General features: G+C 39.2%; 1 protein-coding gene and 1 pseudogene across 1 annotated transcript; one reads left to right on the top strand and one right to left on the bottom strand.

Moving 5' to 3' along the window:
- The first annotated feature begins 1625 nt into the window (after positions 1–1625).
- On the top strand, positions 1626–3525 carry LOC117260229 (olfactory receptor 52B2-like; annotated as a pseudogene).
- Positions 3526–5799: 2274 nt separating this feature from the next.
- On the bottom strand, positions 5800–24290 carry LOC117259908 (olfactory receptor 2C1-like). Its single transcript, XM_033631695.2, has 4 exons — positions 24028–24290; positions 23468–23580; positions 22100–22126; positions 5800–5840 (listed from the first exon to the last, which is right to left on the bottom strand). The coding sequence occupies exons 1-4, from the start codon at positions 24288–24290 to the stop codon at positions 5800–5802; spliced, it is 444 nt and encodes a 147-aa protein (XP_033487586.2).

Raw genomic sequence — 24290 nt, 5'->3', positions numbered from 1 at the left:
GACACAGCAGAAAACAATGGTAGCTCTGATAATTAATGATACTGCATTGTTGTACAAGGTAATGTTATCCAAGACTAGAAATCACACAGAGAGTTAATACCTCCACCAGTGTTGCACAGACTTCTGAATACATTATTTTAGTCATCAAATATGTTTAGATTCTCACTGACCATGTTTACATGCACACTCATTTTCCACTCTTAATCCAAATATGACAATATTCTTTATTTCATAGGGGTCATGTAAAGAGCATATTCTGATTTGATATTCCAAATAGGCCTTTTTCCGAAAGAAGAATTTTCAAATTAAGGCATGAGGGATATGCCAATATTATTTGGGTTTTAGGAGTATTCTTTGGACATGTATACAGTACATCAGAAAATGCATCTATTTTGGGCAGCCTCTTGCCTGTTTACAATCAGCACTGTGTGTTACCGCGGGTACGTTGTACACAAACCAACTAAGCAACAGTTTGCAAGCAGGGGTGTAGAGATGCATGCCCAAAAGAAAAACCCACATTTCTGCTTGGAGGAAGAAACACGCTTGCTTTTAAGCATTATAAAAGATTATGATATCAAGAGATTTTTGGATATGCACAAATATCGCAAAGCCAAACTTTTCAAGAAGGTGGCTGAAGGGATGAAAGAGGGAGGCTGTGTTTGCAAAGTTAAACAAGTTTGCCACCAATGGAAAACTATGAAAAAATACAACTTTGATAAAAAGAAGGAAAATGGCACAAGCAGCACCGGTCGCATTCTATATTTTGATCTTATAATGACATGCTAAAGCACACTAAACAGAGTATGCATGTAAATGGGACAATTAGTGGAATATTCATTTTCATTAGCCATGTAAACAGCTTTGTAGGAACATTGTCTTTTTTGGAATAAGGGCAAAAATTTTATATTTTGTGCATGTAAACATAGTCATTCTGCCAGAGACAGTTGAACACAGTGTAATTTAAAAGAGCTCTTATTACGCATGCAAAAACACACAATGGAAACATTTCCAGGGACGCATACGACTGAAAAGGGACAGTAATTTTAGTATTATGAGCTGTCACTTCTTACAATGCAGAAATAGAGAGCAGTTTAGAAATGTCCCCTTATATTCTTGAAACCTTGCCTTTAGCAGTACTCCTTGTCCTGGCCTCTTTGTCCTGCTGTCTGGCCACCTATAAGGGCCTCGCTGGGTGGAAACCATGGTCAGCGCTGTTGTCTACCATAACTGTATAGGTAATGCCTCCACCATCCTGGGCCAGCAGATGGAAGATAAAAATTTCTACAACTCCAAAGTAACCAAATAACATATATTCTGCAATCCGCTTAATTATTTTTAACATTATAAAATCTTTTTTTTTTTTTAAATCTGTGTCAATTCAATCATTTTTATTTGTTTATGTAATGTAGGTGGTGATGGGATAATGAATACATGTATTATTCCTACAAAGCCCCTTGTGAGCCAATGGCACTTAGGTCACTGCCATAACAATCAACTTTATGATGAACCAGAAGACTCCAGGGAGCTTCTGGTGTTCGGCATAAATCACTCATATAAAGCGGCTAATCTGTCTGAACATCTTACTAGGTAGTCATTGTCAGTATCGCCAGTGTAAGGTAGTGATGATCCAGCACATGTTTCCTATGTATTTAGCTTGGAAGTGAATGAATGTTCTGTTTTCTGTTTGTTGTTTTCTTTGGATTTTCAGTGCAAGCTGTAAATCCAAAAGCCTGTAACTTGTTATATATGCACAGTATATGATATATGATGTGACATGTTAAACTGAAATGTATGTGGACTCAAAGTGGCGTGGACATATTCAGGCATTACTTTGGTAAGTTCTGTCCTTGGCAGTGAGAATTTATACTTTGCTAACTGTAACTCAGATATGACACTTTTTACAACATTGTCTTGTATGCATTTCCTGTCTTATTAAGTCCCCTGTGCTTTTTGTGAAATAATGCTGTGCTTGAAATAGTTATAATACTTAAATTAAATTATTAATGATACAGTATAAAAATGAATGACCTGTACAACACATCATCTGTGTTAGTGCTAAATCGCTTTAATCTCTCCTCTGAAAATGCCCTTCCTGCATTTCTTTTTGCAACTCTGAGCTACATGATCATACTTTTCTGCAACCTTATTCTAATCCTCACCATTGTACTGAACAAATCTCTGCATCAGCCGATGTATCTAATTCTGCTGAACCTTCCTATCAATGACCTTATAGGCTCCACAGCATTATTCCCACAAGTCATTAAAGACATACTAACAAACAGCAGGACAATGCAATACTCTGCTTGTGTTGTCCAAGCTTTCTTCATCCACATCTATGCATCAGGTACAGTGTTTATTCTGACTGCTATGGCATATGATAGATACATTGCCATATGTTGCCCGCTGAAATACAACACAGTTATGACTTATGCTCATGTTATGAGAATCATCACAGCTGTATGGGTGAGTAGTTTAGTCACAATAGGTGTGCTTTTTTTCCTGCTGTTGCGTTTACCCCGCTGTCTGTCTGAGCTGACACACCCCTACTGTGATAATCCATCATTGCTGACTCTGGTCTGTGCCGACACAACCATCAATAACATTTATGGGCTTTTCTTGGTCGCTCTTTCACAAGTGATAGCTAATGGGATGATTTTGTACACATATCTCCAGATCCTTGTCGCTTGCTTCAGATCCAAACGATCAGACACAAAAGCCAAAGCTCTGCAGACGTGTGCTACACATCTGACTGTTTTTCTCCTGTTGGAGTGTTTGGGTCTTTTTACCATCATCTCATACAGAATAAAGAATGTTTCATCACATTTAAGGAGGTTCATGGGGGTGTCGACTTTAATTTTCCCCCCAGCATTGAATCCAATCATCTATGGACTGAAAACAAAAGAAATTCGAGAAAAAGTACTGTATTTTTTTAGGAATAAAATCTTTCCATCGTAAAGATGCAGCAAGCTAAAACTTATTTCAATTGTGATATGATATGCCTTGCTATCTTAAAAATGCGTTCTTTGCCACAAAACCCCTTTCTTTTCACTTAAAATCCCTGTTTCTTTGGCTTTATGATCATGAAAAGTTTCTGACAAATGTTTTTTTTAAATAATGCACATAAAAACCACTGTACAGTTTGTTTTTAACACCAGTTAACTTTTGAACAGTTATTGTACAATGTAAATAATTACTGCCACATTGTGATTATAATTATACTACTACGTATGAAAAGCAATTGTAATTTATTGTGCTTTTTTCCACCAGCAATTGCTCCTAATAATATTTTTTTACAAATAAGTCCAATGTTTGCCAGTTATGTACTAATTTAAATCTTTTTTAAAGCTCTGTTTTCTACTATTGCTTTGAAAATAAGGTATTTCTCTGAATGACTGATCCGAAATAATATGTTAAAGGTAAACCTGTGAATCCAGTGTCTCATCAAGTTTGCTGTCACCATGCTAATATGTTATTACTGTTCTTTGTTTGTGATTTTCTCTAAAGGTTGTCATGAAATATAGAGTTTGAAATAAACACGTAAATGAGTGCTAAATGATTGCTTCTTTCAACCTGAATTTTAGGTTACATGACAACTGATGTGTGCACAGTGAAACAGAAGACATGAAACCTAATGAATTAAAACTTAACAGACAGAATTCAAATACAGTACACCTTAGATAGAAAAATAATGCTGTTTATCAGAAACATAAAGGGGAATAAAGGAGGTAACCTAAAGACTCTGTGTGACTGGATTTTGATAATGAATGTTCTTATTCCCTTGAACACATTTGTCCGTTAAGAAGTTACACACAGGCATAAACTGAAAGTTGTTGACTGTTATGACATATTTTGTTGGTAAAATGCTCTTACACTCGCAAAACATTAAAAACATGCAACAAGGTCACAACTTGTGGTTAAATTATTCATTCCAATAAATCAGTGCGACGAAATACAAAATAAAGTAATTAAGTATCAGTACGAGCCTGTTCAAACTTAATTTGTGCTATATGCCTGTGACATTTGTTAATACTTCACACTGCTAAAGTATGTGACAAAAACACAGCATATCACAGCAAAATCTGCTGCACTCTGCACTTTGTACACATTTTTGAGATGCCCTGTTGAAATACTGTTAAACACAGAGGTAGCATCTTTCATAAATGATTGAGGACGGTTTGCTGGCTGAAGAGTCGTGCAAAGGAATTTTACACAGGTGCATTAGAGATTCATAATCATGCAAACAAATCTATCAGCTGTGGATAAATGTTTTCCTTTTGTTAAACACAGTTAATCAAATAGAGTTTTGGATCTGTCGATGAGATCTCTGTTGACTGTTTCGAAAAAGGGTGTGAAAAAAGTTTGAAACCAATGAGTTTATGAGTTTTAATTTTAGGCCAAACACATTTGCAAGAGATCTACTGTGCTGAGACGGTGATGATGAAGATCAAGCAGATTTTAGTTTAGGAATCGAGAAAAACTGTAAAACATTTAGGAATGTCCTAAGTGTTGTCAGAGTTGCACTGAACACAATGCAATCATTTCTTCATATGACTGTGTGTATTCACAAAGCAAATACAGCAGAGGGCGCCACCAGTACACACTAAACTCATCCATACCAACAAGCAAACAGAAGGCACTTGAATTTGCTTTTCCATTGGTTCAACATGACATGGATCTGTTGCATTTTGTGTAATATGCTGCCCTCTTGTGTCTTTTGAACTCAGTAGACAGGGAAGGCCAGTCCTGAAAAAATAATCTACCAGGGAGCCAGTTATCTCTTCAAAGACACTACAGTTGGAGTGAACCGAAACCAGCAATGAAAACTAAGCACTGAAAAAAAAAATCATGCTTTAATAACCTTAAAGAAAGCAACAAACTTAAGGTGATTCTAAAATAAATGGCTCTGAATATAAGTGAAACCACATAAACTTAATTAATACTGTTTACATTATAGTACATTGATTCTTCTGTGTAACACTGAAGAATACTTAGGGCTTCTTCTCTCAAGCATCATTAAAAGAACCATTATACTTATTTTTGTGGGCTGACAACTTAATTTGCAATTTTGTGATTTTTGAGTCAGTACCCATTTTACTTGCAAGACATTTGAGTTGAGCATGCCAGTTCTGTTTTTTTTTTTTTTTTTTTGAGTACATTGATCCCTATCATAATGAGAAGGAGACAGAATCCGTTTAGACCAGCTACTGATTACATCATCCAAAATACTTATCTAAAGAACCCTGATTACTTAATAACTAGTAGGTACATAATAACATAGTCTAACAGGTGTTTATCTATGTTAGCTTATCCTTGTTTAGTGATGTGGTCCTTGTTTTAGCTATGCATACATCTGTGATTCTTCTGTACCTTGTATCTTGGCACTGTGTGTGAGTACATCAAGAACAACTGGAAACCAGAGTCCTTCTATATTTAGACATAATTAGCCATGAAATGAGCTGTGTGCAGGCTTTAGGGGCATCTAGTGGTAAGGATTGTGATGTATTTGTCCTTTACTGTTTTCTGTAGTTTAAAAAAGGAAAAATGTGTTATGCTGCAAGATGCCACTGTTGCACAGAGCTGTTGGCTGAAGGCTGACATCAAATGGTAAATGCAAGCTGTCCAAGTAAAAGCTGTTATACAGACGGGGCTAAAAGCCCTCAGGATATAACACAACTTGGCGACAAGGACGTTTGAATCCAAGTAACTTGTCAGCGCAGAGAACTGCAAGTTTATTGCGTCAGAGGGTTTGTTTTCCGCCGGCACTGTTGCAGACTTGTGCTAGCAGTGTTAGCTTGGCTCCTAGTCGGAGGTGCACTGTTTGCGAGGGCTCTGTGAAGCAGCTATGGGGGTAGGAAATCCAGTCAGAAATCAGAAGGGACAATTAACTCAACTGTAAAGACTGATGTGAGAGTGTTTCCACAACTAGTTTACGAGGTCATAAACCAGAAAATCACCAGGAGCCAAGAAAATGGCTGGAGTTATTGGCAACACTGGACCCTCTGATGAAGTACTCCCCACATTTCTGAATGTAATGGGCCCAAAAACATTTAACCTGTTGCACAACCTGCTGCAGCCAGTGAAGCCAGGTACCAAAACATACAAAGAAACTGTGGGTACACTGACGGACCATTTTTCATCAAAACCTCTGGTAACTGCAGGTGGTGGAGGTTCAGGTTTCACAGATGCAGCAAGAGGAAAGGTGAGTTTGTCTCAATGTTTGTTGCAAGATTACAGAAATTAGCTGAACATTGTCAATTCAGAGAGACACTGAATTACATGTTGAGATAGACTTGTGTGCAGTTTAAGGAATGAGGCCGCACAGAAGAAACTACTGATTCAGAGTGATTTGAATGTTGGAGAAAGCAATCACTATCAGTGTGGCTGTGGAAATTACATCAAAGGAAGCCCAGTGGTTTCAAGCAACCAACCAAGTGCAGCAGGTCAGTAGTGATGGGCAAAGTGACCAAGGTCTGTGTTTTCACTGCAGAAAAAGAGGAAATCTTGCATCTGCATGCAGCTCAGGACATATCATAATTTGTGGATGAGGGCTCAGATGGCTACTGGCTATGCCTGAGCTGGAGGGACATCCAGTAAAAATGCAAACTGACACTGGGTCAAGGGCTTTAATCACCTTAAACAGTCCTTACTGGAAATTCTTGAGGTGCCTTACACTGCGACAGTCCAACACACTGTTGAAAACACACACAGGACAGCCAGTGCCTATGAAATTGATGACTGACATCACTGATCAGTGTAATGGCCAAACTGAAAAACTACCTGTCTACATCGCAAAAGGGAATTTTCCTGCCATCATGGGATGTGTGTGGCTGAAGAAAATAAGACAGGACTGGCAAGCAACACGTATGAAAAGTTCCACAGACCTGCAGGCTGTTTTGGAAAAGCATAAGGAGGTTTTCTGACTTGGATGCTTTTGTCAAGAATAGGATTCTGTAAACAGTCAGTTTAGGTGCCAAAGAAGGACAGAGAGTCCGAACCTGTGGGGATTTCAAGGTTACACTTGACCCTGTGCTATCAGTAAAGCAGTATCCACTTCCTCATATTAAGAATTTGTTTGCTTGCCTTAGTGGGGGACAAAAGTTTAGCAAGATAGATCTCTGCCAAGATTACCTGCAAATGCATGTGCATGAGGAGTCACAGGAACTGCTCACTGTTAACATGCACAAGGGTCTCTTCAGATACCATCAACTTCCTTTTGGCATCACCTCAGTGACAGCACTGTTTCAACTTGTGACGGCCAAATCCTCAGTGGACTGCCTGAGTTCAGTGCTGTTTGGAGAATATCCTTTGCACTGGAGCCATTGATGAAGAACACATCCATAACCTGGATGCTACTCTTCAAAGGTTAAAAGAATATGGACTTAAGGTGTACAAGGAAATATGTGAATTTTGCCAGGCATCCGTCAAATACCTGGGGCATGTCATCAATATCGAGGGCTTGCACACAGCCACACACAAATAGCCCTATCTAGAGCCAGTGTTTGGTTTGTCCAGTGTGGCTACTGTAGAAACATGGCGGTGCAGCATGGTGGACGAGAACCCACTCCCTGTTTATAGGCAAAAACGGCTCATTCTCACATAATAAAAAAACATGACATTTCAGGTGATTATATACCATAGAAAACATATTTGTTATATTCTATTTCTGCCAGTATATCCCCCTAAATCCTACACACTGGACCTTTAACTAGTGTGTGAACCACTGAAAATCTTATCTTTGCGGTTTAACTCCACAGTTCAATCTACATTCTGACTGCCATCATTAATTTTTTATTTAGCCTAAGATGCTTCAAAACTAAACTGTGACCACCACTACTAAAACACCAACAACCACAAAAACAGAGACAAAATGAACATATGTTTATTGATCTTATACATGGGTAGACTAATTCTCCACTGGCATTTTATTCACCATTTACATGCTACCTCTTTGGAAAATCATCCATAAACATAATATCAATTTCCACTGTTACGCAGATGATACCCAACTATATGTCCCACTGAAATCTGGTTCCACTGACGTTTCACACATTATGTCCTGTCTTACTGAGATCAAACACTGGATGCCAAATAATTTCTTACAGCTAAATGACTCCAAATCAGAAATGATCATTATCAATCCCCCCGGCCACAGCCCAAGCAGTTTTAATAACCTCTCCTCTGGTCTACATGCCCTCTCTGACAATATTCATAATGAGGCCTGTAACCTGGGTGTCATTTTCGATTCTAATCTGTCCTTTGACACCCAGGTGACCAAAGTTCTGCAGTCATGCTTCTCTCATATCAGAAAGCTCACTAAAATCAAATGATTCCTCTCCCCTGCAGACTTAGAGAAGGTTATCCATGCATTCATCACTTCCAGACTGGACTACTGTAATACTCTTCATTCTGGCATCAGTAAGCGAAACATACAAAGACTTCAGTTGGTACAAAACGCCACTGCCAGGTTTTTAACAGGCACCAAGAGAAGAGACCACATCACTCCAATCCTTGCAGCCCTTCACTGGTTACCTGTGAGTTTTAGAATTGATTTTAAGATTTTACTGCTTGTTTTTAAAGCTTTGAATGGCCAGGCTCCAGCATATATCTGTGATCTTTTAACCCCCTATGAGCCTGATCACTGCTTGAGATCCTCCAGCAGGTCCCTTCTAATGGCTCCAAAAACCCGCATGGTCACTAAAGGTGACCGGGCCTTTGCTGCTCGGGCCCCTCAGCTATGGAACTCCCTGCCTGGAGATCTCAGGCAGGCAAACTCAGTATCCTCTTTTAAATCTCTTCTGAAGACTCACTTTTATCGTTTGGCTTTCTCTTAACTGTTGGCATTTTTAACCTTTACCACTGTTTGTATAATTGCTCATGTATTTTATCTGTTAATCTGTTTTTATTTTTATTGTTAAGCACTGTGTAACTTTGTTTTGAAAAGTGCTATACAAATAAAGTTATTATTATTATTATTAAAAGGGTAAGCGGCCAGATAATAGGGTTAGTCTGCATTAAAAGTTTGTCTTCAAAAATAAAATAATTTTCCTTCCACCAGCAGTTTGATACCATTATGGTGTTTGTTTCACTAGCGCTTATGTTTGTGTTAGTATAGAATGTGTTTTTAGACAAGGAACTGTGCTGGAATCAGCAGAAATGGGAGCAGAGAAGAACACATGGTCAGAAGGGTCCTGAGAACAGAGTGATGGCCATGTTGCTGCAAGGAGGGGAGATACTGAAAGTCAGTTACAGGTAGTTCAACCTGGGGCTTTATGTTTCAGTGCTTAAGACAACTGTATCATCATGCTGAATTTGGTGATGCTGTGTTGAGTATTCACAATCTTTGAATGCTTTTTTTTATGTCAAGAGATCATTTTAGATATGATATAGAAAATCTACAAAGTTTGTCGAAGAAATCCTCAAAGTTTGCAGAATATCACCAGAAAAAAACACCCAATCAGCTTTTGATTATAATTCAGAGCTACACAGGCAAAAATATACTTTGTCTCCACTCTGTGGTTAAATGTGATATTACACACTTTGCCCTTATGACTATGAGAGACATCACAAATATTCTGCACAGTTCATTTACACCCTTTCATAACATTTCATTGTCTCTATAAGGCTTCTATTGGCACTATATTTATATTTATTTATGCAAAAGAAGAAAATAATCTAATCTGGCAATATGTGAATTGATGTGTTCCAGATTTGAACAAGGTGTGACACATTGCAGTCACAGTACACTACATTGATAAAATATACATACAGCACATTTTATCAAAACATTTTCTTACATTTTATTGTGAAGCTGTAATAACTTATTACAATTTCAATACAGAAATTTGCAGACAACACAATGATCATTGGCCTAATTTGGGACTGTGATGACTCAGCATATGCGCAGAGACGAGAGGTTTAACAGCTGGCCTGCTGGTGCAGTGAGAACAACCTGAAGCTCAACGCTCTTAAAACGGGACCGTGCCACTTGCACACATTCAGAGTCAGCAAACAGGTTAGAGGTTAGAGGTTAGATGTTTGGGTGTGGGTTAGAGTAGGCAACATCACTGCATTTCCCTCACTCCATGGTCACTACAACTTCTTTCCTGTGGGAGGTGCTACAGAACATTATTTGCCAAAATAACCAGAAACAGGAACATTTCTTTTCAGCAGGCCGTCACTCTGATAAACAGTTAAATCAGTCATACACGTGATTAACCCTGTAACACCAAATATTCACTGCTCCAATTATTGACTATAATAGAGTTCAATTTTACTGCACATATCAACAATTGTTACTGTCCATTTAAATCCTGCATGCTGTAAACACAATATATAAACATGTACACATGCACATACTGTACATAATCATCCAGTCCATGTATATCCATTCAGTATTTATTATTTTGTACTAACTGCTTTGTTTACAACTTACAGAATACTTGAACTGTATGTAGACATTTTATTTTTTATTATTTTTGTTGGTGACTGGTGCTTTTAATATATTCATATAAACCCCTACTTGTACACATTCTTGTGCACATAACATCCCATTTACATTTTGGCCAAAACAGTCAAGAGAGAAATGATGAAAAAATAATTAAAAATAAAATATCAGTGCTGACAAATTAGATAAGATAAGATAAGATAAGATATACTTTATTGATCCCCCAGGGGGGAAATTCAAGTAATCATATATATAAAATTCAAGATAATCATGTAGATTTATTTTCATTGCAGATTAAAATACACCACTGTTACAAGGCTGTAAAGGTTAATGCACTCATGCAGTCTGTAGCTTTTTAGGGCTCCAAGGTGCAAAATCTGGGTACACCAGAAAGCACAAAACTGGGCAGAGGGCAGCTTATACTGTGTTAAATAAAACAGATGTATTTGAAAACTTTACAAATACTCTTAACAATACTATACTTACATTCTAACATTGCACTTTGTTGTCATGTCTTTGCATTGTTAAAAATGCCCTTGCTGTTTTGTCTTCTTATACATTGTAAATAATGATACAAACACAATGTATAATAATATACATTGTAAATGCTGATACAAGACAGTTCTTTATTAATCTAATACTAAAAAGCTGTTTACTTGTGTTGTTATTCATGAACCTCAGGAGACCAATCCAAGTTTGCTTCTAATAATGTTTACCAGCGTCTGGTTAGTTGGCTGTGAGCATGTCATCACCATCAGAGGATTTGTTCTCCCACTGAACTTTGTTACTAACATTGTGTTATTGTTACTGACGCTTGGTAACTGTTACCGTCTTTAACTTTGCTCATTAGGCTAATGATTTGTTTACGAGGCATTGATAGGAAAGATGTGTCACTCTCAGCCCTCCGGAGTGATGTATCCTCTGTACTTAATGACACTCGAAGGATTTGGTTACACAGTGCAGTAAACACCTACTGTTGTCGTGCAGCAATAGTGACAGACAAGTTATCTTGTGAAAGTTAAAGAGTTGTTTGCCTCTAAGTTGCATTTTATAAAAGAGATTTTATAAAGAGTAACTAATTACATTTGGTCATAGGCCCGAAATCAACCAATAGCTCTCTCATTCAGTAAGGCTAAAGTAGTGATCATCTCTCTTTAATGAAAGCTTTCTCAAAGTTTGACACACAAGCACAGATGGATTCATAGCACATTTAACTAGAATATCCTAACTGTGTGACACATGACACAATTCATCCCCACAATTCAAGTTGTTTAGTAAAAAATGCAATTACAAGTCCAATTCAGAGGAAGAAGAGTTTTAGATATCAAACAAACTCAGTGCTTCAATATATCTAGCTGTATTAGGCCTCTGTAGATAATTTCAGTGTTTTATGACAACATCAAACTGAGAGGACTTTCACCATATTCTGAGTATTTTTATTTGTCAGACACATTCATTCGCCAAAACAGCCATTACTTATATTAAAATAACTAAAACTGCCGCTCTGCAGTTGTATGCCTCTGCAAATCTGTCAAGTTGCAGACAGTTTACATCCATGTCTATGAAAACACAGATGCTTCACACACACGTTCCCTCAGAAAGCACAGACAATCTATACAATCAGCACAGTTTCAGGGTGGACTTCCATGATTAGTGTCACCAATTTACTATCTGACCAAATGTCTCCCCTTCTGTTCCTGAGATATGATGTTAAGTAATGGCCAGAGAAGTAATTTTGCATAACATTGTGATGTCAAAGTGAAGCCTACCTTTAAAAATATCATAACATATACTGCTATAAAAAGCATAAATATACCATATTTCATCAATATCATCCATCCTGGGATAATAATAATAATCTAATGTCACCTAGGCTAATCTACACACATTCATATTTTTTTTTTTACTGTTTATTGCTTATTCCACTAACATATCTTTTAGTTTTATGAACACGCACAAAAACTGCTTAAAAATATCCAAAATAGTTGAGAGAGTCTTCAGTTCCAAGATTAAGGCGAGGCAAAGCAATCTTATTTATATAGCACCATTCAGACACAAGGCCATGTATGTAAAGTGCTTTACAGGGGTATAGAAATACATAAGGCTAAGGGAATAAATATTATAGTTTTTCTCACGTGCCAAGACACACTTAACGACTGTGGGATCTACTTAAACTTCATTGTCACCTTCTTAGCACAACAGAGGTCTGCTCTTGCAAATGTGTTAACATGTTTTCATTTGTTTTACACATTTTTTTCCAATACATTTTATACAGATCTTATAGACAGGCCCAAAACTCTACTGGACTAACTGTGTTAAACAAAAGGAAAACATCTGTTCACAGCTGACAGAAATTACTTGCATAGTTTTGAATTCTTAATGCACCTGTGTGAAACTCGTTTCCACAACTCTTCAATCAACAATCATTATCAATCTGTGTTGCTATTTGCAAGCATGGATCAAAAAGACCAAAGGTACATAAGGAGAGGGTAGAGCTATAGCACAGGGGCCCAAGTGTCCAGCATTTCTGTATTCAAAAAAGTATGGAAACAAGACTAGCTCAAATCCTTTATTGCAGACCAGCCTGTCACAGAGTGTCAAGGAAAAATCTGAATTAAATTAAATGTTCTTTAGTCATTCTGAGCTTGGTTGACATTCTTAATTGGTTCTGTGGTGAAGAAAGGAAGCAGTACAAAAGGTGTATCATGATAAATATTCAAATTTGTCTAGTCTAGGTGCTTACTTTAGGTCTTACATATCAAATGTAAGGTAATGAGACCTGCACACATGAATAAATTGAACAGAAACTTTCTCAGATTTTTTGCCCCCCGATTCATATTGATAGCTGTATTTTGTATTTATTTATTTATTTATTTATTTATTTTTTGCCCATTGTGCAATGAGTCATTCAAATAATAGACTGGTTTAACCACAAGTTGTGTTGTTTGTTGGAAATATTTAGGGCTGTAGTCTCCTGGTCTACTAGTCGATTATTTGGTCGCTATGCTCTTGTCCGACCAAATTCTCATTGGTCGAATAATCACCTTTTACTACTACTTTCATAAGGAGAAAAGTGCTACATCAACTGCTTTCCAGGATTAATCCATTATTTCCTGCGGCGGGGGAACAGGCTAAGTTACCTGTGAAAATGGTTGCTGCAGAAAGTTGAACTCGCCCATCCTCACACTCAGCGTTGCCGTGACGCAGACGTCCTGTCTATTTCTGTAAGTTGATACCATTTCCCTCAGTGGAAATGAAGGTTGTATTTACTTGTATTTTACAGATAAGAAACAATAAATTGTGAAGACAGTAAAGCCTCCACTAAAACAGCATTTTAAGTCTTGTGTGTGATCTATCCTTTAGGGATTTATACTTCGGGATTTATCCTGGCTTCATATGAACAGAGGAAATCTCCACTCATCGCTAGGCTAATGTATACAATGTAAAATGCCATAGGCTGGCGCTAATAACGTTAGCATGTTGTATTTGTTTGGAAAACGTGTTTAGTATAAGACAGTTGTTTTGTCAGTGAACCTTGTAAGTTGTAATGGAGCCAAATTATGTGCCGTTACCTTTGTTAAATGTTGCTGTTGTCCCTGGTTTTATATGAGAAGAGGAAAAGATCGTTAAACGCTAAGCTAATTTATACAATGTAAAATGCCACAGGCTTGTGCTAATAACGTTAGCATGTGTCCAGATAAAGACAAGTGTTTGTCTGTCAGTTCTGCTATTTATAGTGAAGCTGATTTGCGTACTTGTGTTTGAAACGGTCTCTATTAAAGGCACTATGTGTAACAATTTCAGTTGTTCTTTGAGACAAACAAATTTTGCAGTCAAAAGTGTGTCCTAGCACATGTGTATTTACCTCCATCAGCGTATCTAAGTACGTCCGTAAGCTCCGAAATTCTCATTTACATATACATTGCGATCGGTGTCTCATCATGTACCTGCGCCATCTTGAAAATACAGGAACGTACAGGGACATACTTGAGAAATACGGAATTGCCTGTCGCGGTTTCACTTGTCAATTTCCGGTTTCCACCTGCAGGTAGAGTGACAAAAAGCAGCAGCAAGCAGGCTAGTCACAAGTGCCGGTGCATTTGAAAAAAGGCAAAAAGGCAACGTGATGGTGATTTCAAAAAACGAGGGTCAACATCAGGGTAGCCTTTCCCAGGTGGAGAGAGCTGCTGAAGGAAAATCACAGCTGTTAGCAACCAGCGCAGCTAACAGCGCCGCTAACAGTTAGCGCTGCTAGTGCTGCTAGTGTTTGAAACAGTGAGGCACTAGTGTGCGCTATCCGTTTGAATGCAATATACAATCTCAACATTAGATGGGAGAAATTCCTACACAGTGCCCGTTTAAGCCATATTTAATGTATTTAATGTTGTTTTGAATCAACTATATAAATAAAGTTTGATTTGAACTAAACTTTACAGCACTTAACCAAAGATACTGGATTACTACAAGATGGCCCACCTACAATATACTCCCATTGCATGAAATAGTATACATTTCTGCTCTCCTAAGTAGGCGTTGTCCTCTGTACCCCAATCAAAGACGATGGAGAACCGCCAATCAAAGACGAGTATCCCCAACCTCGCTTCTGTCAACATGTGTGTACCCTTACTGGCTGTAAGCTAAATAAATAAATGGTCCATGAAAAAAAAATTTTTCCAGCGGATGTCTTAGTTACAACATGATTGAGCTAACTGGAGTAGTTTCATGTCATATCCGACAACGGGAGGCTATTAACAGATGACGTCCTGATGTTAGCTTTGCTGCTGCTGTTAGCTGTCCCTGTCAGATGCAGCCACTGATGCTTTCTAGACATCGTGATTTCCCAAAACTGAATAAATACCACACATAGCAACACAAAACTGCTTTGCTAGCTCAATCATGTTGTAACTAAGATATCTGCTGGAAAAATATTTTTTTAATCCAGTATCTTTGGTGAAACTGCACTGATTTCAGCACCAGAGAGGAGATATCTGTTGCCAGATCTTGCGAGAGTGTGTTGTTGAGACAGAGACAGGTCTTGAACAAAGTAAATTTTCTCCTGATTTGTCCGTCTGAAATTTGTCATTTTAGTGTCGGAATGTTCTGAAGATATGTGGCTTGTGATAAATGGGTCCAATATTTGCTTCCGTGACTATGGGGCGAAAGAATCGTCCATAATCTGTAATCATGTTTATTTCTCCCACTGAAGTCAATGGACTCAGGACCTGCTGTTAGTTTCCTAAAGGGGCGTGGTGGTCGCAAACCAGAGCATGTGAGCGGAGCGGAGCGGGAGAATTTTGTGTTGAGCGAGGAGCAGCTATTTTTTTAAAAGGTGGAGCAGAGCCTTATCTCTCGCTCCAATTTCGCTCTGGTCGCTCATGCCCCATCCAGAATGCATCTTTGCACCTGCGCACACCCACACTATTTTCTTTCAAAACTATGTAGTTTACTGTGTACTTCAGAAAAGAAACTGAGAAGAGAAGCAGCGGTACCTTGGAGAATGGTCCCTAACTGCGGGGAGAGGCGAGAGGGCTTCGGAGGTCGGCCACTTAACCTGGTCCGTCTCCTCCACGTTGTGTGGGGAGCTCTCCGTGGTGCTGAACAGCTCCCAGCGGGCGTATTTCTACCTTGATGGTGCGCTGCAACCGGCTCTGGGTCAGCTGGGAAAGGCTTGAGGCGAAGCAGGCTCACGGCTTATGTGTTTGCCACTTTCTTTTTCATTTTAACCCACACCATGATCTTTTCCTAACCCTAATGTTGGGAATAGAATGATTTTATGTGTTTTACTATAAGTTGTGTTTCACTATATAAGTTTTAGATGTGTGAACAATGAGAATACTGAGATGATTTCAGCTGATCTGAATGTGTTTGCTTTGCAGAAGTGGAGAAGTACAGGAGAGGAAGAGACATGAAGTTTGAGGAGCACATACCGCAATGCTTAGATAATTAGTTTCATATATGGTAAAAAGAATAGAAAGTGATATACAGATAGTAAGGTACAGCACGTGTAGGGAGTTGTGTTGTTCTCTTGTCTTTCAAAACAGGAACCACGCCCCCACTGCCAGCGGGAAGGAGTCAGATTAACACGAGGCAGGGGTGTGGTGTGGTGAAGGAGGAAGTGGAACTGCCAATGAGAAGAGGACAACGCCTTGCGTGCACAATGACACTCTGTTACGCTCAAATATACTGGGTCAGGGAAAGGACAGGAGGTCAGACTTCGTGAACTGACACACCTTTGTTGTTCGTCAGGGACGTGAAGTTGAGACCCAGAGCTCTGTAATTTTATTCCTTTACTGCTTAATAAACTACATTAACTGAGACCGAATATCTTCTCCTATTGCTTCATTAAAGAACACGCAGGACTGAGCTCACACATAGCACATTGGAGAGTAGGATGAGACTCTTAGTCCAACACTAACCAAGTGGTTTTTGTGCCTAAACCTAACCAGACCTTAACCACAGGGCATCATGAACAATGGGTTTAATATGGTCAGAACAACGGGATGTTGGACCAATGGGCTGTCGGAAAAATGGGCAGACCCCGTTTTATTTGTGAATAGAAGATTACAGGTTAGGGTAGTACGACGCAATTGTTTTGAGCGGAGTGGTGAGCGAGTGGAGTGGGATAAAATTTATGATGGAGCGGAGCGGAGCAAAGAATGCGCAGAACCAAGCGGAGCAGACGAGCGGCGCAAAGTGACAGGTCTGCGAGCGAGGAGCGGAAATTTTCACCCGCTCCGCTCACATGCTCTGTCACGAACCCCACGTGACACTGATACAGGAGACTGACCCGCAGTGGACCATCTTGGTTTATCCACCGTCTTTGACTTAACACAGTCCTCCACCGCTGACTAGTGTTATGGAGGTGTAACTGCAGAGGGACAGACACACCACCACAGAATTAAAACTAACGTGCAGATTTTTTTTCCCACGACTAATCGATTAGTTGAAGATTATGTGCAGTGCTTAATTTGTAAAATTAGAAGTAGGGGAACACTTTGGGCCTCTGAGAGAGCAGTGTTCCCCCACTCCCACTTTTTTAAGTGGCACCCAAGCCGCCTCACTGCGCAACTCCGAATGGAATGGTTGCGACATCTAGTGTTGTCACGGTACCAAAATTGGGACCCACGGTACGATACCAGTGAAAGTATCACAGTTCTGAATAGTATCACGATACCACAGCAAAAATGAGGCAGATGTGCCTTTTGTCACTTATAAAAAGATAAATCGCTTTTCTATAATACATCAATGATATTTCAATGGAATAAATTACTTAATGACTTATTCGTAATTCAAAAACAGCATCAATGAGTGATTAACATAGGGGGGATCAAAATAAAATAAATAAATAAAATAAAAATCAACCAGCCACCCTCCTCCCCTGTACAGTCCCCTGAACAGTCCCTTCAGAAGTAAAGAACAGTCCCTAAGTGCGGTGAGGTTTGTGGGCCGTTACCTGCCACAAAGAGAGAAATGTGAACGGCTCATTTCTCCTCTGACACGTCACATACCTGTGTGCCGCCACGGCTTGGTTGTCCAGGTACTACTGGGCATCTTGAAAATACAGGAACGTACAGGGACATACTTGAGAAATACGGAATTGCCTGTCGCGGTTTCACTTGTCAATTTCCGGTTTCCACCTGCAGGTAGAGTGACAAAAAGCAGCAGCAAGCAGGCTAGTCACAAGTGCCGGTGCATTTGAAAAAAGGCAAAAAGGCAACGTGATGGTGATTTCAAAAAACGAAAGAATCGTCCATAATCTGTAATCATGTTTATTTCTCCCACTGAAGTCAATGGACTCAGGACCTGCTGTTAGTTTCCTAAAGGGGCGTGGTGGTCGCAAACCAGAGCATGTGAGCGGAGCGGAGCGGGAGAATTTTGTGTTGAGCGAGGAGCAGCTATTTTTTTAAAAGGTGGAGCAGAGCCTTATCTCTCGCTCCAATTTCGCTCTGGTCGCTCATGCCCCATCCAGAATGCATCTTTGCACCTGCGCACACCCACACTATTTTCTTTCAAAACTATGTAGTTTACTGTGTACTTCAGAAAAGAAACTGAGAAGAGAAGCAGCGGTACCTTGGAGAATGGTCCCTAACTGCGGGGAGAGGCGAGAGGGCTTCGGAGGTCGGCCACTTAACCTGGTCCGTCTCCTCCACGTTGTGTGGGGAGCTCTCCGTGGTGCTGAACAGCTCCCAGCGGGCGTATTTCTACCTTGATGGTGCGCTGCAACCGGCTCTGGGTCAGCTGGGAAAGGCTTGAGGCGAAGCAGGCTCACGGCTTATGTGTTTGCCACTTTCTTTTTCATTTTAACCCACACCATGATCTTTTCCTAACCCTAATGTTGGGAATAGAATGATTTTATGTGTTTTACTATAAGTTGTGTTTCACTATATAAGTTTTAGATGTGTGAACAATGAGAATACTGAGATGATTTCAGCTGATCTGAATGTGTTTGCTTTGCAGAAGTGGAGAAGTACAGGAGAGGAAGAGACATGAAGTTTGAGGAGCACATACCGCAATGCTTAGATAATTAGTTTCATATATGGTAAAAAGAATAGAAAGTGATATACAGATAGTAAGGTACAGCACGTGTAGGGAGTTGTGTTGTTCTCTTGTCTTTCAAAACAGGAACCACGCCCCCACCGCCAGCGGGAAGGAGTCAGATTAACACGAGGCAGGGGTGTGGTGTGGTGAAGGAGGAAGTGGAACTGCCAATGAGAAGAGGACAACGCCTTGCGTGCACAATGACACTCTGTTACGCTCAAATATACTGGGTCAGGGAAAGGACAGGAGGTCAGACTTCGTGAACTGACACACCTTTGTTGTTCGTCAGGGACGTGAAGTTGAGACCCAGAGCTCTGTAATTTTATTCCTTTACTGCTTAATAAACTACATTAACTGAGACCGAATATCTTCTCCTATTGCTTCATTAAAGAACACGCAGGACTGAGCTCACACATAGCACATTGGAGAGTAGGATGAGACTCTTAGTCCAACACTAACCAAGTGGTTTTTGTGCCTAAACCTAACCAGACCTTAACCACAGGGCATCATGAACAATGGGTTTAATATGGTCAGAACAACGGGATGTTGGACCAATGGGCTGTCGGAAAAATGGGCAGACCCCGTTTTATTTGTGAATAGAAGATTACAGGTTAGGGTAGTACGACGCAATTGTTTTGAGCGGAGTGGTGAGCGAGTGGAGTGGGATAAAATTTATGATGGAGCGGAGCGGAGCAAAGAATGCGCAGAACCAAGCGGAGCAGACGAGCGGCGCAAAGTGACAGGTCTGCGAGCGAGGAGCGGAAATTTTCACCCGCTCCGCTCACATGCTCTGTCACGAACCCCACGTGACACTGATACAGGAGACTGACCCGCAGTGGACCATCTTGGTTTATCCACCGTCTTTGACTTAACACAGTCCTCCACCGCTGACTAGTGTTATGGAGGTGTAACTGCAGAGGGACAGACACACCACCACAGAATTAAAACTAACGTGCAGATTTTTTTTCCCACGACTAATCGATTAGTTGAAGATTATGTGCAGTGCTTAATTTGTAAAATTAGAAGTAGGGGAACACTTTGGGCCTCTGAGAGAGCAGTGTTCCCCCACTCCCACTTTTTTAAGTGGCACCCAAGCCGCCTCACTGCGCAACTCCGAATGGAATGGTTGCGACATCTAGTGTTGTCACGGTACCAAAATTGGGACCCACGGTACGATACCAGTGAAAGTATCACAGTTCTGAGTAGTATCACGATACCACAGCAAAAATGAGGCAGATGTGCCTTTTGTCACTTATAAAAAGATAAATCGCTTTTCTATAATACATCAATGATATTTCAATGGAATAAATTACTTAATGACTTATTCGTAATTCAAAAACAGCATCAATGAGTGATTAACATAGGGGGGATCAAAATAAAATAAATAAATAAAATAAAAATCAACCAGCCACCCTCCTCCCCTGTACAGTCCCCTGAACAGTCCCTTCAGAAGTAAAGAACAGTCCCTAAGTGCGGTGAGGTTTGTGGGCCGTTACCTGCCACAAAGAGAGAAATGTGAACGGCTCATTTCTCCTCTGACACGTCACATACCTGTGTGCCGCCACGGCTTGGTTGTCCAGGTACTACTGGGCAGTCATGACGCCAGTGAAAGAGGAAATTAGGCTACTGGACCTGGAGTCGGACTTCTCTGTCGCCGGTAAGCCGTTATCTTGCGCCGCGGAGCCGGCGTAGGCTATTTGACTGCCGTATTCCTGTTTGTGAGCCCCGTTCAACCCACAACCAGCAGGATTCGACTTTTGTTTCTGCTGCTGGTTGAAATCTGTACTCGCACAGCGTGCTGAATGATTTATTTTGCTTGCACAAAACTATTTTTAGTCGCAAATGTGAGTAAAATGCTCGCACGTAGAGTTCTGTGGAAAACAAATCACTGCCGACAAGTAAAAAGAAATAAATAATAACTTTCACTGTTCAAAGATACTCACGTCTGGAAAACAAACCACTACAGCAGCATATTGAGCGTTATTGACCAGCGCACGCCATTATTGGACGGCACATGGACACTCACCTTCTTGCGATCGGACTTTGAACTTATCCCACAGTAGTGGTACGTGAGGCATCGTAGTACTACGGTACTCCACCTTGCAACACTAGTGACATCAGCCAATACTGTATGTAGTTTTTAGATGTGAAAAGTTCTAGACCCATGCAAATTAGTTCCGGAACGCACCAGGGCCTTTTCTGAAAAGATCCTGGTATGCGTTCCAGTACGTCCCAGCTCAAATTAAGCACTGATATTGCGACTTTATGGAGCTATATTTGTGTCTTTATTACATGCGAGAAAATAAATGATATGAGAGAAAAAAAAAGTTTCAGAGAAAAAAAAATATTTGAGAGAAAAAGTTTTCACACTGATAGCAAAAAAATAATATCTGAGACTAAAAAAAGTTTTGAGAGAAAGTATTTTGTCATAGAATATAAAAAAAATAATTTAAATTTAAAATTTAATTTAAAAAATGATTTCCGAGAAAAAAAAACTCTCCCAAAAAACTTTTTTTTACTCTCAAATATTATTTTTTGCTATCAGTGTGCTCTGGTGTCAGGATTTTGCTTTCGCTGTGAAAATAATGTCATGGGCGGGGCCACGTTCCTATCGGCCAGTCTCAATCAAATTGACAGCTAGGTGATGATCGTCTTGGGAGTCGAATTCAACTGAATCATTCATCCACCATGGTGGATTCACCAGCATAGATGCGCTGCGTTATTTGGGAGCGGATATGCATACATTAATGTTATGCATGTGTGGCCAAATGGAGAGGAGAGGGACACGAGAGCAAAGACTTTTGAGAGAGAGAAGAAAAATGTTTTGAGAGAAACATTTTTTTGAGAGAGAAAATGTTTTTACACTGATAGCAAAAAAATAATATTTGAGAGTAAAAAAAAGAGGTTTTTGAGGGTTTTTTTTCTCGGAAATCATTTTTTAAATCTCAAATTATTTTTTTTATATTCAGTGACAAAATACTTTCTCTCAAAACTTTTTTTAGTCTCAAATATTATTATTTTTTGCTATCAGTGTGAACACTCTCAAACATTTTTTTTCTCTCATATCATTTATTTTCTCGCATGTAATAAAGACACAAATATAGCTCCATAGTTGACCAAGATTTTCTTTGATTGACTGCAGCCCTAGAAATATTTGAATTTGTGTCATGTTTTTAATGTTCTGTAAGTGTTTAAGCTTTCTGCAAACAAGATGCGTCATGTTGTCCGGCAGCTTTCAGTTTCAGCATGTGTGAACTGTTTTGAAAATGGAACTTCTGAATGGCAAATGTCTTCAAGCAAATGAAAAATAAACAGTAATGTATAACTATTGTGCACTTTTGTGTTGGTTTTTCTCCATGTGACAGAAAGAGCATTTGTCTTTATTTTAAATATTATCTCCTGCTTTTCTACATGATTAGGCAGTGATGCCATTCATTAGATTTTAAAACAGTTCTGCAGTGGAAAAGGAAGTATTCAGATCCTTTACTTTTTTTTTAAAGATTATTTTTTGTGGACTTTTTGCCTTTGATGACAGAACAGTGGGTGAAATGGGGAGACAGAGAGAGAGTGGGGACTGACATGCAGCAAAGGGCTGTGAGCTGGATTCGAGCCCGCGGCCACTGTAGCGAGGCAGTGGCTCTGTACATGCTACCGACGCCCCTTCAGATCCTTTATTGAAGTAAATGTGTCGCAGTACTGCAGTTTTGCATTAAAAATACAACATTACATGTAAAAGTCCTGTACTGAAAATATTGCTTAAGTTTGTAGCCTAAGTATAATTAGCAAAATGTACTTAAAGTGTCAAAAGTAAAAGTACCCCTGTGACTGGCATTATACTGTGTACTATAATGCTAGTTTATTAATAATGAAAGTTTATGGGAATAAATGAGGCATACAGAATTCACACACCAACACAGGACAAATTATGGTGACAATAGTAATATTGGTGCTATCTCTCTCATAGTAGTGTGCTACATCATTTTTAACATTTCATAACTTTCAATCAGGCTTAACAGGCAGTAGTTTTCCAATGATGTATTTCAATTTACATCATTGGGACATGTCCTTTTAGTAGGCAAAATACATTAATTTCTTGCATACTGACTATAAAAGTTGAATACTACTAATGTAAAAATATCATTATAATAATACAGACAGAATGGCTATCTCAAGATAAATACATCTTTTGTAGCTGCATTACCCAAGATCTACATTTATTGCAGTGTAGTAATAAAATAGCGTGTAGTATGCAAATAAGACAAAGCTCATGTTATGCCAATGGTAATTTAAATACACTAAAAACATTTATATATGTTTATTGACATAAAAGTAGTTAACCAACATCTTAAAAATGCATGAATAAATACATTTCATCATGTTAGCATAATACTTTGACCATAAGGGATGCAACTTTTACAGTAAATTCACAGCTCATAAGAATCTATTGAAATGTCTCATCTTTTTTGAATATCTTTAAGATCTTACATTTGATTTCTTTTGTCCTAAGACAATACACCAAAGGATTTAAAAGAGATGGACCGAGGATAGCCCCAATCATTAAGCCATGGCGAGCCTCAAGAGTTAATACCACACCTATCCTGGTTAGGACAACGCGGATAAATAATGGACAATAATAAAATGTTACCACAATGAAGTGACTCAAACAAGTGCTGCCCATTTTCTTTTTGTCATTACCAGAGGATAATTTCACAGAAACTATCATCCAAAGGTATGACAGGAAGATTAAAGAGAAAGTGAAAAATAACAGAAAAAATAATATTACGGTAACGAGATTGAAATAGTAAGTGGGGTCAACACAAGTAGTTCGTATTATGGCGGCATAGTCACAGAATGTGTACTTCAGCTTTGTGTGGCAGTGAGGGAGAGGAAGCACAGTTGCAGGCATGACAGCCACAAAACAACAGGCAGCAAACCACAGGACACATGTAAGGACAAGAGTGCGCACATTTGTTAAATAACTGTGGTACTGAAAGGGATAGCCAACAGCAATCAATCGATCAAATGCCATAACCGCTAAAGCAAACATTTCCATCACCCCACCCCAGTGGAAAACAAACATTTGAATTAAGCATGGTACATAGGATATAGTCTTAACCCCAGCAAGTAGAACCCCAATCATTGTGGGACTGGCACTGGAGGTGTACACTATATCAACAACAGCAAGGTTGCAAATCAGAAGATACATTGGTTTGTGTAATTTCCTGTCAAAAATAATGAACAGGATATTTACAGCATTGGCTAGAAGAGTTAGAACATAGGTTATCAATATAACCACACCAACTACCAT

Source organism: Epinephelus lanceolatus, chromosome 4, assembly GCF_041903045.1.
Source record: "Epinephelus lanceolatus isolate andai-2023 chromosome 4, ASM4190304v1, whole genome shotgun sequence".
In the NCBI taxonomy this organism is placed as follows: Eukaryota; Metazoa; Chordata; class Actinopteri; order Perciformes; family Serranidae; genus Epinephelus; species Epinephelus lanceolatus.
Note: the sequence above shows the minus strand (reverse complement) of the source record. Positions and strands in the feature narration are given on the sequence as shown.

Coding starts and splice junctions, on each gene's coding strand:
- LOC117259908 (XM_033631695.2), bottom strand. CDS start 24,290: ATGGTAGTTGGTGTGGTTATATTGATAACCTATGTTCTAACTCTTCTA. Junction 23,581..24,027: donor TGGGGTGGGGTGATGGAAAT/GTTTGCTTTAGC, acceptor TGTCCTAACCAG/GATAGGTGTGGTATTAACTC. Junction 5,841..22,099: donor GTCAATCAAAGAAAATCTTG/GTCAACTATGGA, acceptor CTACCCCCATAG/CTGCTTCACAGAGCCCTCGC.